Here is a 16482-nt window from a genome sequence, read left to right on the forward strand (position 1 = left end):
AGGGGGTGCTTCAAGGAATTAAAAAATCCCCAAAAGTCTTCCTTTATTTACTCATATCTACTCTCATGTCGTTCCTTAGCATGAGAAGACATTCTGAATTAATGTGCAGGTTGCTTTTATCCATTGCAATAAAAGGGACTGTCATTTTTATTTATAAATTGATCTTGCCTTCAAATAAGCTGTTAACTATTTCAAGTATGTTTGAGAACCTCAAAAAATACTCTTAAGAATTAAATTCTTCGTGACATTTTTTCCCCCTCTCTTATTTTCTAATTTAAGAATACATTTAAGAATATTTTGTATTGGCCAAAACATTTCTCAAAATTTTCATAATATGTTTTTTTTTTTTTTTTATCTTTAGAAATATTAGAAATATTTATTCAGTGTTTCAACAGTTGATAGTTTTCAGTCACGTGACCGGCTCGAAGACCTGGCAGGCAAAACATCCATCCATAGAACTGCAGCATAAGCCTGTCAGTTTTCTATCTGCTCCAATCCAAAAAAAAAATTGATCATCTCTCAAAAGAATAAAACAAAGATATGTGAAAAAAATAGCAATCCAAATAAATCAGCCGACGCAATATTTCAAAAACAGTGGGACATTCTAAAATGTTTAATGTGAAAACACTTAATGTGATATTAAAAGATCAAATTCAGTACACTACTTACTGATGATGCATGCTTTATGCATGCAAGCAATTGAGCGCAATATGCTAAATGGTAAAAAGTCTTCATTTATAATGGTCTTCTATGGAAAAACATTAATATTAAACTTTGCTCATTTCATTTAAATTCTGGGTTCATCTGCTTGCCTGTACAAAGTATGCATCATCAATAATGTGCATACTGAATTTGGCCTGTAAATATCACTGTCTTACTACATTACTACTTAATGCAAACCTCATAAAAATAACTGATTGTCAGTGGAGGAAAGCCTTGTTTTGCCCTCCATGTTATTTTAATGAATCTGGCTCCTGATCTGTTCAGTCTGTAAATGAATCAATCAGAACCGACTAATTTCTGATTGATTGAAGATAACTAAATAAAAAGTATTTTTTCACTTGCCAAAGACGACCTTAGTGGTTTTTAAGAGCTTATGTAATTTATACTTAAATTACACACATAAAGTGTCAGAAGTAGTATTGACTGTAATATGGACACATGATATGATAATTGTATGGTGCCACTGAATACTTCAGTCCACAATTATTGTAACTTCATGAAAAACAGTGACTAGTACCTTTCCCCCGAATTTCTTCTTTTGTGAAAGTCAAAGTAAGTGATTGATATCAGAATATCCAGATTTGGATAAACCTACAAAACACAAATTAGATCTAAAAATATCAGAGCTGTCTGACTAACGTCATCATTTTCTTCAGTTCCTTTGTAAGAAGAGATATTGGGCCTCTTTCATGGAACACAACTGCTTTATAAACTTTCTGAACAAAGACCTCCACATTTCTGGCATGATGCTGATGAATAAAAGACAAAAAGAAGCTTGGAAAATGCTGCCTCCAATTACCCAAAGCTAATGATGGTGAAACACATGTGCAGAAGCCAATCTAAATATCATGTTTTTAAAATGAAATGCTCATAAATAATACGAATACAGCTGCCATAATGATCACATCTGAGTATCAGACCAGGAGCTGCTTGACATAGTGCTGCAAGAGCAACCAGTAAAGCATCAATTTCTGGCCAAGTCTTGGATGGCCATGGCTTTTTCTTATGTTACAGAAGAAGGCGACTCATACCTGGCAATTGCCTCTCAAGTGAACCATGCACCTCTAGAAAATGGCCATTTATCAGAAACAAATGAGATGTCGTAGGTCAGAACAGCACCCAGGCCTTGCATCCTCCACAGGCTTGCTATTTGTCACACCAAATGAGCAAAACAACAGGCTCTACAGAGAACACTGCGAGGACAGCCTCTCCAATTAGTCAACTGATACACCACTGCTGCTATCGCCATCAGCGAACCAGTCGGCAGCAAATGGTTTCCTTTTAAAACTTTGCTGTCATCATGTACAGAGAGCTGGGATTTAATTGAAAACATACCAGCTACACACAAGCGTCTGTGGCTTCTTCTGCTTCTGATCACTTTTGGTTTACTCTTCCAAAAGTGTGCTGAATTACTTAAAGAAACAATGAAATAAGTTACCAGAATAGAGAAGCTTAAAATATTCATTAATACCAGGATTTTTTCTTTATTTATTTATTTTTAACATTTAACCAAATTTCAGGAAAACACTGACACATCATGTGGTGGCTCATTTGGATTATAATTATCCAGAAAAAAAACAATTGGCAATGTTATTCCACAAGTCCTTGGAAATGAAACAAATGAAATAGTGGCAGAGAATGAGGCATAGATGAAATACGCCAAGTCCCTGATGCAGTGTTGAGGGAAGCTTTTATTCTCCACAAATCTCAAGATTTCATTGTTTCCCATTTTCCAAGGATTTTTCAGTCTGTGAAGGTGATTTGACTTCCACAGTTCAACGCCACGTTAATGAACGTGACTATAGAAAGCCTGTGAGAATTGTGCTGATATTTAAAATGAGTGGATGGGTAAAAAAAGGAAAATAGTTTTTTAAAAAGCATGCACTCTGAGTTGCAGCTCTGCATCTGGCTTATGATCACTAGAAAGACAGAAAGAGAAAGAAAGAAAGAAATAAAAAGAAATAAAAATAAATGTTTTTTCAAATGTCTCAGATTCACATTAATAGCACACATAATGAAAAACTGCTATTTGAATTTGATGATGGATATTTTTAAAGAAATGAATAGTTGTATTCAGCATTAAATAGCTATAAACTGATCAAAATTGATTATAAAGACATTTCTGAAGAATCATATGAATGAAGTAATGGCTGCTGAAAATTTAGCTTTGCCATTACAGGGATATATTTTCAAAATCAACATTTATAATATATTCAAACAGAAAAAAAGTTATTTTACTGCACAACCCTGCTTCATGGAAGTTGTGCTCGTCCTTCACGACAGCGTCCTAAGCTTCATGAGCTCCACGGCCAGACAGACGTCTGCAGACAGTGAACACTGTTAACAATGTGGGGAGCTGTTCTTGGCACTGCGCAGCCATGACACTTTGCCCACGCACTCTCTCGCACACATGCTGTCCGCTCATTCTGCGCTGGTGGGGGAGGATACCTTGGGTTTGAATGTCAAAGAGTCAATGTATACAAACAAGTCTGGAAAATTGATGATGCCTGTGTATGCGCATGGTCTGTAAAGAATATTAATATTCCCTGTGCCCATTCTATATCTCTTCAAATGGGAGTGTGCTGGACTTTGGAGGTGGGGAGAGGAGGGGCGGAAATCGCTGTCCCTAAACTACAGCTGTAGATGACATTATTAATCTCAATTTAGGAACTCTGTGAAAGCGCATTGAGCTGCAACAAGAGGAAGCAATACAGAAGCTGAGCTCCTCCCAGCGGGGTGTTCCCAGATTAGAGTACATATAGCCTGCACGCCCCCCACGACACATCAACGTGACAGAAGTCCATCGACGGTGACCTTTCATACAGATGCTCGCCATTGCACCCAAAAATACTCCTGGAGAAGAAAAAAAAACTATTTTTGTTTTGCAGCAGCCTGGCAGTTTATGGAGGGCAATTGAATTGAGAGCTGTTTTCCTCTACTGGAAGTGGATTCCCTACACTGGGGCCAATGGTCTGCCAAAATGGCTGTAAGAGGATGTCTAGCAGCTGCAATATTCACTAAATCGAAGCCGATAGTCTGTGTTTTTTTAAGGACTAGAAAGTCTTTTTCAGTAAAAATAAGGCATGCAATGACAGCTGCCACCGTTCCACTTATTGAGTAAGTGCGAGCCTATTCGCATAGGAGAGCAGCCCACCATGATGGGAAAGATGTCACTGAGTAAGGAAGATGCAATTAAAGGCTCACCTGAGAGAAAATGAGTGCCGGTGTCTCGGTGGGCTGTTATAAAGCCCCACGTGCCATGTATTAGAGATAAAAAGGTTCATCAGAAATTCTCTCCAAAAAGGCAGGAACAGTCGCCGTGAGGATTAGAAATCCCTTGTTATGATATTCATTAACTTAATATAATAAAGAAATGAAATCTGTTGGGCATTAAAATTATAATCCACATCAGTGGCTTTCCTGAGCATTTTTTTTCTCCTTACAGAGAAGACCAGGCAGCATATTTTGATGACAAGAAATGCAACAGATATACCATAAAACCTGAAATACAGCCACATTGATGCCAAAGGAACAGCTTGCACCACAATTACGATGTAAACCGAGAGGTCTAGCATTGCGTTCCACATGCATCTCTTGATCGGTCACCTTTGCGAATCCCATTTCCATCCATAGATGTCGGGATTATCTTCACTATCTCCCTGACACAGTTTGTTTCTGTTTACACTGCCATGTGGCGTTTTATGTGCTGTTGTATTGTGCATATTGATATTTCACACCAACACAGTCCTCTGAGTTGTCACAGGTTGCATAACATTCATTCTGGCTGATACACTGCCAATTCTGTTCTGGCACAGGCTCCTGTCACCCATGGCAAAATAAACATCAAAACCACACCATGCACGCCAAACCCAGAGAGATTCGGGAGCGACCTGCACGGCTCAACGTGGATAAGGATGAAGCCAAAGAAGCAGATTTAGAATACATCACAAAACCTCTGATGAAAAAGAATCGCATCTCAAAGGGTTTAACAGACGTCCAAACAGGGGTTGGAGGAACACGTTATGTTTCAGGCACCAAATAAAAATATTGTGAAAAATGCATTATTAAAAATAACTCCGAACATGTGACCAGGAGCACTAGAGGAAAACCTGATTCATGTCAAACTGCTGGATAATAATCCACACAGCACAATTTCAACAGATGGGATGATGTCTAGTGGGACCTGAAATGTAAGGCTTCATGGAGAAATGGCTGAGCACATTAAAGTTAATATCCACCTGATATCATCTGTGATCTCCAAGTACCAGCTGAAAAGCATGTGATGGATAACACCAACATCTGGCTCTCAAAGCACTCACAGACATACAAACTACTGTAGCCCTCCATTAGGGTCTTTGATGAGCCAAACACAACAAGCAACAACAGACACGTCTCTCACCCCGATGTCAATCACGCTGGTGCTTTTTAAACAGAAAATGTATGTTGTCTTAAGGAATGCCTTCTGCATAATACCTCATAATCCTGTGAATCCTGCAAACGTCTGTCTGACAGCAAAATAGGCAGAGCCCGCAGGAGAGGTTTAATCAAAGGTCAGGACAGAATCTTAACACCGTTTACCAGCACGGCCCAATCCCTCAATTGGTGCGGTGCCAAATCCCAACTCCAAGGGGAAATGTGATTTCTAATGACTTAGTGTATAGTGCATGCTGATGAGAAACTAATGTCATTAAGATAATATGCAAAAGCAATTGTTCAATGCACTTTTAACGGGGAGGAACATTTTCATCTCTGTTTTGACAGAAAACAAAGGCACGTCAATGGTTTATGACCATCTATACCTAACAAGGCACGTCAATGGTTTATGACCATCTATAGGTAAAAGTGTGATTTGCCTTCATGGGTGAACTACAGTATATATTCAGGCTGTCATAGCAATACTGATGACAGACAGATGGAGTGTGTGTCTTGCACTCGGGAAAATGCAGCTTTACATTGATCGCATGTTACAAAATAAACGTATACTTATTGCTTGCACTAGTCGGTCTACACACAGCCGCCCCCTTCATTTTCAGTCTAACCTCTGAACTGGTTTTCATCACATTCAGAATACCTGTTTAACATAAAGATTCTTCTCTTTTAGAGCTTTCACTTAAAAAGATCGAGATCAGCCAATTTTTTTACTCAGGCATTGCCAGCCACCAACCCCTGCATCGGAATGAGGACAGACGGTATGGCGAAGCGCAAACATCTGGAAATCCTGAAGAGATAGCAGCACTTTTACAAGATTAAATAGACCCCATTTAATAACATTTTACTGGGGAAGACTAATGTTTCCTTTCAAGCGCATTAGCATTTTGATAACCAGCTGAAGACTTTTCTTCCATTTGCGATAAGGAGAGAAAGCAAGGCCGCGTAGACAGCGTGAAATAATTGGCACACCACAAGTGAAAAGTCAGCATTTAAAAAGGAGAGGGGGTAGAAATAAGGAAATAATAAAAAAACATTTCCAGGTAGATGATAACCAAGGGAGTGCTGATTCTAGAGTTCAGCCATGGTTCGCTATGGCCCACGGTGATTTCACAATTTGAACAGTCCTCCATGTTGAATAAGTGGAGTCTGAAATAATTATGTAAAAAAAACTATATAAAGGGGGAAAAAAGCATGCCTCAGCACTATGCCCAGAGTTAGCCTGATGTATTGCACTGTACTTCCACTGAATACAAAGCTCGAGAGCCCCTCATGCGATCAGCCTGATGTCTAAAATAAGAGGTAGAGTAGCCTGAATCCATTATCATGCTTCCCAAAAAAGCTTTGGATTTGCGTTACCGTGTAAACGAAAAAGTAAAAGTAAAACAATGACTCATCTGACCTATGAGTAAGGCTTAGTGTACCACACCACGGTAAAGCCTCTGGCGGATTTAAGACACATGAGCGTGTAGCCGTGCCACGGGGTGCTGGTGACTGGACTGACAAAACCATGCTGTGCGAAATCACTTTGAATTATCACTGTTATCATCACCAGCAGGCCCCAGCCTTAGAGCACCAAAGGACAAAACGCCCAACATTCAGCTATGAGCTCTTGATGTCCATGAAGACTGACATGACTAGTTACGCTTTCTCAAATACAAAAGCCTAAATGGATGCACGGAGCCAATTAAATCATATACAAAGCAAACACAAATTAACGGAGATGTTAAGCATGCCGCTAATGCGTGTACGTGGAGACTGAAGGTCGTTGTGGCGGCATGTTTATCTTCATTTAACCGCTCCGGAGCTATTGACCTGTAAAGCCACATTTCTAATCTGTACATTGTAACACGTCAAATATATTTACAAATATTAACAGTGATAAAAGCTTTTTTCAATGACTCATTCCAGTGTCAGGCAAGATTTGTTCACCACACAGGATCTCAGAGCAGGAAAAAAAAAGTTTATTTGGAAAACCCTGCAGAATCACAGCATGTCAACTCAAGTCAGTTTCATTTGTATGGTGCTTTTCACGATACACATTGTTTCAGTGCAGCTTTACAGTTAACTATGATGTTAGCATTTATAATATATTACAATCTTATTATCTTAATATATAATGCTTTATAGTCACATTTAGCAGATTAGAGCTGGTGGATAATAATATTTGTAACATTTTGCAACAGTATAAACAACTCAAGTAGGTGATCATGTATATGTTGTCTTAACTACATTAATTTGACTATAAATATTAAGCTATAAATAAAAAAGATTCAAGCTCCCAAATTAGACAGTTAGCCTAATAGTTTAGCATTTCAAAAGCCAATTAACCTGCTATTTTTGCAAAAAATAAGAAAAAAAACAAATTATAACAAAAAAATATTTGTTGTCAAAATATGACAAGTAATGTCTGTTTTAGGTAGTTTACTAGCATGGCATACAACCAATTAGCCTGATAGCTTAGATTATACACATTTGTATGCATTTGCATATACACACTTACCTTACTTGTAAAACCACAAAAATCTTTAATGCTATTACGTGATTAAAATGTAAATATACTTAAAAAGTAGAGAAGCAACAATCGACCGACCAGAAACTGAAATCAGATGATTTTCCGCATGATCGGCCCAGACTGGCGAGACTGTTAACAAGTCGTCGGCATGGATGTTCACTGTCAATCAAGACAAAACAAAGTATGCAAGTGTCACAACCATGTACTGGGCCGTGGAAGTGTTGCTACCAGGTTGCAAGGACATTCTGGGAAAAATGTGTATAGATATGACACATTGTTATTTATTGAGCATTACTGATTGTTCTAATTATTCTGCATTTTCGTTTGTTGTATGCGATTGCTATAGAGTAGCAATTTGACGATTTCATGTACATTAAATGTTCAATTAATAAATGAACGATTGTTCTGATCTACCAAATTATTCAGTGCTACCAAAGGATAACCAGAAAGGCTATTTTAATCATCTAGAAGAAGAGACTGTGATAATGTGATAATTTTTTTTTTTTACAGACATTACAAACGGTCCAAAGGGGATAGGATTCTGCATGGGAGATATAATCTTGCACCACACCGAGCAAATTCCACTTAGGTCTAATTAAATCACAGTTATGTTTGGCCATTTATGATTTCGCTTAACACTGATTAAAACAAGCACCTTTGAAAAGTGTCACCACATCCTCATCCCTTTATCCTCTCTTAATGGTTTAGCAATATACAGATGCAACATTGCTCTGCCCACCGTGAACGTACTTTCAATTACATTAAAAATGTCAACACAAATAACTGTGCCAGCAAGCATACTACGCAATGGGGTTCTGTCTTAAGCGGATGATGCAGGTGCTAAACGCTAATGGTTTTGTGCACTACAATCCATGGCCAATTAAGATTTACAAATGCCTGTTTATCAATGCAAACAGAGTCGGGATTAAAAACAGATTATCCTGAAATCCATTGCCATGAGGGCCAACATACTCCATTACATTCCAATAAACTGGTTTCTACTCCTGGCCAATTAGCATCTCCCTCCCTGTGACTATTAACCAGCTATTCCGCTAGTCCTCTTCATTCACAGACCATCTACAAGCAGCAGCATCGACTGCACTGGAAACCCTTAATAACCCAGGACAACAAACAACCAACGTGGATACTTTCTTCTTGAAACTGCAGTTACAGTTCACCCTCTGGGATTACACAATAAATCACTTGCTTATCGCCCGGCACTAGGCTTCTTGGTTGGTTAATGAGATTCATCACATGTCTGTGCTTTTAAATCTCCATCATGCACTGCTTCAAAAAAAAAAAAAAAAGACCACATTCAACGATTGCTGTCTAGACTGCATTCTGAAACAAACTGCTTGAAAAACCTTTACACGTTAATAGAGAAGGTTATACAGTTTTGTGCGGAAGTCAATGACAGCAGTCATTGTCAATCTTTAACTAATCTGTCATGTTCTCTCTCAAAATGAATCCAAGCATAAAGAATAAAAATGTAACAAACGTGTAAAAATTAAAAGGACAATTAATCTTTTTTTCATGTATGAGCTTCCCCTCTGCAGGATTAACTGATGTCTTTCTCCCCATAGCATGGTATTGTTTCATATAATCGTCCATATTTCTCCACGGCCCATGTAAAATTTTGCATTGTGAAACAGCCTACAAGCTCAATTGGTTGAATAAATTAAATGGGCAAGTCAGTGACAGAATTATGCTATGTTAATGAAGTCTGACTTTACAGAAACCAAATTTTTTATTAAGAATGGTCACAGTGAACAGACTACAATTTAGACTTCAAGGTCTTCTTCTGCAAAGAATGGACAAATAATGTGTCATTGTCTACATTCATAACACCACCAAACACAGCATTTGCCACCTAAAATATTGTTCTAGCTTCTTCAGGAGCTTTTTAACTTAAGAACGAATACTTCATTAAGAAAACAGCCTGGTAGGGGATAAAAGGAAAAGTAAACATTGTATTTGGAATTCTTAAGAAAAACTAGCAGGTAAAGAGCCAGTATAGAAAGCAAGACAAGACAAGATCATAGTGTTTCAGAAACAGTTAGGTTATAATAATTTAAATACTGTCTGGTCAAATAGAGCCAAGCGTCCTGACTGGCCAGTTAAGAATTTGACTGACAGCATTTAATCATGCCTTATAATTTGCACCACTCTGTCATGTCCTTCCTTTAAGTATGTTCCTCTGGTAGTCGCTAAAAAAACGTCTGACATTAGTGGTCAAAATAGACTATTTGAAGGAAATGGATCTTGAAATTGAGCTTGTCTTTCTGGTATGTCTATTTTATTCAGTGACCAAATTCCTTCACCAGACTGTCACAAAGGTTGTTCCTACCTGCTATGCAGTAGGCATACAGTTATTACTTTATGGCAGTGGTTTTCAACCTGGCCGCCAATTATTTTCTGTTCATTTCCAGTCCATTCTAGGGCTGTGCGATTAAAAGAAAACGTCCTAAAATCACGATTTGAGCGTGCGCATATGCCTAACTCCAGGTTCACACACTGTCTGTGATGCGCCTTTTTTCTGAGCCAATGTTGACTGATCAGAGCATTCTCACTGCGGTAAAAGCCTAGAAATAAAAACGTGCGAAAATAATTCATGTCTAACACATGAGCATAGAGTGAATTTGTTAGTGAACAGGATGCAGTTTAAGTGAGAGGAGACACGTTTTAAGTGTGCACACTCTCTCCTCGCAGAGCAGCGTGTATCTGAGCAAGCACGACCGGTTTTGTGACAGAGCAAAGGAAATCTGCTGCGAACAGAGAGATTCGCACTCGTGCATTATTTTAATGTGCTTTCGCGTTATATTTATGCGCTCTCACTGCTGACCGCATACACATACTGTATACACACTGCAAACACCTGAGGCACCGCTACAATTAATGAGCTCTATGAACAAAATATGGCAAAAAAGAAAAAAAAGTCCCTGTATACAGGATTTTTTTTTTTTTTTTTTTTGCCACAAGTCTATACATTTTTTTACATCTTCACTATAGTGATAATTTTGATTTATTTATTATTTTTTTTTTTTTTTTTTAATGTCTGTTCTAGAGATGTTACAACTTTTTGATAAAGCTCTGATTGGTTTTCTTTTGGAAATATGTTTCAAATTAATCTTGAATGCATTTATTATGACTGTAAAAGCACAATTGCAAAATTGATCAAAAAAGTCGTGATAGTTTTTTTTTTTTTTTTTTGTTCATATCGCACAGCCCTAGTTTATTCAATAAATATAGTTTAAAATCTAGCTTCTGAGTACTAAGTTATTAACCCAACAATAGCGGGGTCAGTTAATTTTTTTGAAGTGGGCCGCGCAAACATATGTGTTTGGTTGTGTGGGCCGCGAGTTGAAAAAGGTTGGGAACCACTGCTTTATGGCATATAAATGTAGAAAATAAATTGAATAAATCACACAAAACGAATGCTGCTGATCAGAACCTTTTTTCCCCTCGTTCAAAACACAGAGTGCTATAACTTCAGAATTTCTCAGGAAAGCGTTTAAATCTATTTGTGCCAAATTTATTTGGTGTGGAAAATAACACCATAAATCATCTGAGGCATGGAGAAACCATACAGAGTGTTTTGACATATTGCTGTGCCATTGATCTTGGCACATTTTCTTCCATTTATTGGCACTGTGTCATAGCCAGTGATTCAGTCTCCATTTGTTGTTAAAAAAAAAAAAACATCGGCATTTTGTAGGACCATCTACGGGCTTTGTTTTTTGGGTTTTTTTTTTGTGCATATTCCTCTGTGGGAAACCATGATTTTAACCACTTACTCCAGAATGAAAATTGGTCTTTTGCCATATACTATGCAGGAAGCACTTCTTTATTGCAGCTCACCATTAAGCATTATAATTACAAGTCAAAATTGTAGGTTCATGTGCTCTAGTGCATTCATGGCTAACAAAACGAAAATAGCAGATTCTTAATTACCTTATTAAACTATTAGTCTTAGTTAAACACAAAATGCCCCCTCTGTTATATGGTTTCAGGTGATTGAATTCATTTAATGGTTGTATATATAACAGTGCTTTGTTTTAACAGTCAAACATGGCTGCTTTAAGCAAATGCAGGACATAAATATAGATCAAGAGTGACTTAGCTGCATTCTACTGACTCAGACATGACATAATGCACTATTTCGAGCCAAACAATATCTACTATATCTTAAGTGTTTTAAAAGAGACAGCTCCCTGACCATGCATTGGTGACAGTGGAATGAGTGCGGCTAAACCACTCGAGAGAAGTATTACAAGTGTCTCTGCTGTTAACCAAGGAAAGGTTAAGACCTCTTCTCCAGGCTCCTTCAAATAAACCGGAGTCTGATTAAACTGGAAGTTACAATCGCTCTCGTAAAACAGAACCCAGGGTCTGTGTGTCTACAAATACCTGTGTGAATCGTAACTCAACTGTAATAACAGTAATGACATCACTGAATTCAATGATGAACTGCCTTTAACTGTCATTTTGCATTATTGACACACTGTTTTCCTAATGAATGTTGTTCAGTTGCTTTGACGCAATGTATTTTGTTTAAAAGCGCTTTATGAATAAAGGTGACTTGACTAATGATAATTTAAAAAAAAAATGTACAAAAAAAAAATTTGGTGTATTATATATTTAATAGGCTAATAATAATTACACAGAATATCAGTCTTACTAATAATAAAAAAAAAATATATATATATATATATATATATATTTCAAATTGAAAAGCACTACGAATGGTCCACACATTGCTACTACACCCACATACTTCTAGGTATTGTATATGAGCCGTACATTTCTACAGCTTTTTAATCTCAGCATGAAATGAGTGCATCACATCAGAAGTTCAGTGCTCAAAACAGTCAAGTTTGTGACTAAGCGACTTCTCCCACGTCCACGAAAGACTACTCTATTCCCACAGCATAAGACAGTGAGAAAGCAATCATCAGTCCGTCTCCAAGTGACAGCCTGAAAGGTGTTATTGTTTCTGTCATCTTCTTTGGAACCCCATTTCATATTTCCGCGTCAGGTACGTTCGCAATCCACAGTCTTCTTCCTTACAATCTGACCCAGACTATCAAGCGCAGATGCATTTTTCTGATCTCAGTGTGAAAAGAAACACTATCATAACCTGAACTTTCCAGTCCCAGGTGAACCAGCAAAGTCCTTGGAAATAACGCTGTAGCATTTAAATCATACTGAGCTCAAGCAGGCAATCTGGTGCGAGCATAACTTCGTGATCGTTAAGATCTGGTCTATTTAGCTCGCAAAGTCCTTAAGAATGGGTATTAGTGTACTGGCATCGACCATTAAAGAGAGAGCATGAGATAGGGACCATTCCTTAACTCGGGAGATCTCGGTGCATGCCTGTACTCAAACACATGCCATGCAGAAAGCACCTGTCTCTCAAGTCCCTGAAAAATGTCCCTCAACGCCACAAAACTCAGGCGTGCATCAAGATGCAAGAATACAAGCCAAGCTGTTGAGATGTCACCACTAACCTTTGATGTTGCAATAAGGCTCAAGCGAGAGTCGAAAGAGAAGAAAAACGTGTCGGCTGAAGATTTAACGGCGGCGCACTGAAAACATCCCACGATTTCGCGTTCAAATTCCTCCTCTAACCAACGCGCTCATTTTCCTTTCTCCCCACCGCTCATGTGTCTTACCTGAAGGGCATCTCCCACGACTGCAATTAGCTGCCAAGATTTCATTGTGTTCGGGCAGCGAAAACGCAAAGGAAAAGTGCCTCCTGTTTTCTCAGTGGAGGTAAACCGATTGCGCGCGGAGAGAGGCAGAACGGGCAACGGAGAGCGCGCGAGTGGTAGTCAGTGGACCGTATCCACGTGGTGCCATGTAAATGACTGCATCTGTCACTCCACGCGCCTGTGCCACAGTCATCCTTGTGATCCCTCTCAAGTTCACACCATTGAGCCCGACTTTGGCTCAGGGGTTTAGTGTAAACAACTCGAAAGTGATGCACAAAATCCTACAGCTTTTCTGCACCACAAGTCGATCTAGTAAAGTGACAAATGTTGAGCTATGCATTCGGTCTTAAAGTTCTTTTCTGTAAGTCACCTGTTTCTTTTACGTTATAAATGTAATGCATTCGGTTAATCTTAATTAAGATCCGGTCCCGGTCCGTGTACATTGCGTTAATTCGTTCTTCGATTTAATATTGAAGTAGAAAAAAATGAAAACGAGAATTCGGCTTGATTTTATGTTTTTAGGCTCAGGGGATAAACGGCTTGATTAAGCTATTCGATTTCCACACGTGGGTGTGAATTAAATGCCTCTTTCTGCTGATTGGTCAACCAAAGTATATATTAAGCTATTTTTTCTCTGTTGGTTGCTGAACATTTCACAAAAGAAAGCCCTTTCAAGGGGCTAGTTCGGTGTATGTCAAAGCAGTCCTTTAGTCAGGTTTTTTGATGAGATAGAGATTATTCGTAATTTAAACGCTTTAGGAATCTGGCAAACAAATAGAGGACTGTTATTCTGTTGTTGCACGGAACTGTGGAAGAATCACAAGCTGCACAAGTTGATCTTTGGTTGACCAATCAGCAGAAAGGAGCTTTAATGCACGCCCACATGTGGAAATCTGATACTCAAAGCAGTTTGTCCATTTTCAACCCCTGAGCCTAAAAACAGAAAAATCTAACTTTCTACTTTCAATATTAAATCGAATATATATATATATATATATATATATATATATATATATATATATATATATATATATATATATATATATATATATATATATATATATTTTATTCACAATAGAATATAGATAACATATCAAATGTTGAAAGTGAGACATTTTGAAATGTCATGCCAAATATTGGCTCATTTTGGATTTCATGAGAGCTACACATTCCAAAAAAGTTGGGACAGGAATCAATAAGAGGCCAGAAAAAGTTAAATGTACATATAAGGAACAGGTCGAGGACCAATTTGCAACTTATTAGGTCAATGGCCAACATGATTGGGGATAAAAAGAGCCTTTCAGAGTGGCAGTGTCTCTCAGAAGTCAAGATGGGCAGAGGATCACCAATTCCCCCAATGCTGCGGCGGAAAATAGTGGAGCAATATCAGAAAGGAGTTTCTCAGAGAAAAATTGCAAAGAGTTTGAAGTTATCATCATCTACAGTGGATAAAATCATCCAAAGATTCAGAGAATCTGGAACAATCTGTGTTCGTCAAGACCGGAATACCATATTGGATGCCCGTGATCTTCGGGCCCTTAGACGGCACTGCATCACATACAGGAATGCTACTGTAATGGAAATCACAACATTGGCTCAGGAATACTTCCAGAAAACATTGTCGGTGAACACATTCTATAGGTAAAAAAAAGAAGCCATATCTAAACATGATCCAGAAGCGGAGACGTTTTCTCTGGGCCAAGGCTAATTTAAAATGGACTGTGGCAAAGTGGAAAACTGTTTTGTGGTCAGACAAATCAAAATTTGAAGTTCTTTTTGGAAAACTGGGACGTCATGTCATCCGGACTAAAAAGGACAAGGACAACCCAAGTTCAGTTCACTCAGTTCAGAAGCCTGCATATCTGATGGGGTTGCATGAGTGTGTGTGGCATGGGCAGCTTACACATCTGGAAAGGCACCGTCAATGCTAAAAGGTATTTCCAAGTTCTAGAGCAACATATGCTCCCATCCAGATTTCGTCTCTTTCAGGGAAGACCTTGCATTTTCCAACATGACAATGCCAAATTACATACTGCATCAATTACAACATCATGGCTGCGTAGGAGGAGGATCCGGGTACCGAAATGGACAGTCTGCAGTCCAGATCTTTCACCCTTAGAAAAGATTTGGCGCATCATAAAGAGGAAGATGTAACAAAGAAGACCTAAGGCAGTTGAGCAACTAGAAACCTATATTAGACAAGAATGGGACAACATTCCTATTCCTAAACTTGAGCAACTTGTCTCCTCAGTCACCAGACGTTTGCAGACTGTTATAAAAATAAGAGGGGATGCCACACAGTGGTAAACATGGCCTTGTCCCAACTTTTAATAGATGTGTTGATGCCATGAAATTTAAAATCAACTTATTTTTCCCAGTTTAAACATTTGATATGTCATCTATGTTGTATTCTGAATAAAATATTGGAATTTGAAACTTCCACATCATTGCATTCTGTTTTTATTCACAATTTGTACAGTTTCCAAACTTTTTGGAATCAAGTTTATATATATATTTATTTTACATTACAGTTACAATCCAAAAAGTGAGTTTTAACAACTGGACTCTTTGTTCTTAAAATTAATCTATACAGTTCCCAGACCGTTGTAGATTTATGAAATACTTTAACTCATTGCTATAAACGGCAGTATTTGTGTTCTACAGATTAAAAATGTTGAAATAAAGAATTTCAAACATATATTCTCTATATGATAAATGTTCCACATTGGTCATGTTGTTATTTGTGACCTATACCAGCATCAGTTGCGTCTCATGCCTCATGAGATGATGAAACATGAGTGAAGTGTCCATCAGATGCATACACCAGAATCTCGCAAGAAATAGTAGATTATCAGTGGAGTCTTTGCCTACTAATTTATGAGTACTGTGAATTTGGACATACTGTACTACTCTATAACCCACATAGTTTTTTGCCTACTATATAAGTGTTTGATTTCAGATGCAGCCACCAAATTTTATCGTATCTTTTTATGTTCTGTGTCTTGCAACATTTCCCAGACTCCACTTTATTTTAAGAGAAATGGAGTAAAAACAGTAAACCCACTCCTGCACCCATATCTGTCATCATTTCCTTAGTTACTTCTG

The 16482-nt window shown here is 38.0% G+C and overlaps 1 protein-coding gene across 2 annotated transcripts in view; it reads right to left on the reverse strand.

The window, feature by feature from the left end:
* LOC127948715 (RNA binding protein fox-1 homolog 1-like) overlaps positions 1–13573 on the reverse strand; it is a 252507-nt gene extending 238934 nt beyond the window's left edge. The window contains exon 1 of one of the 2 annotated variants that reach the window (XM_052545366.1): positions 13339–13573. In XM_052545366.1, the coding sequence (XP_052401326.1) occupies positions 13339–13383 (45 nt within the window). In that variant the 5' untranslated portion in view covers positions 13384–13573. Of the gene's footprint in view, positions 1–13173 lie in introns of both variants that reach the window. The other variant, XM_052545400.1, reaches the window with a different exon arrangement.
* Between the last annotated feature and the right edge of the window lie 2909 nt (positions 13574–16482).

This window comes from Carassius gibelio, chromosome A3, assembly GCF_023724105.1.
Source record: "Carassius gibelio isolate Cgi1373 ecotype wild population from Czech Republic chromosome A3, carGib1.2-hapl.c, whole genome shotgun sequence".
Lineage (NCBI taxonomy): Eukaryota > Metazoa > Chordata > Actinopteri > Cypriniformes > Cyprinidae > Carassius > Carassius gibelio.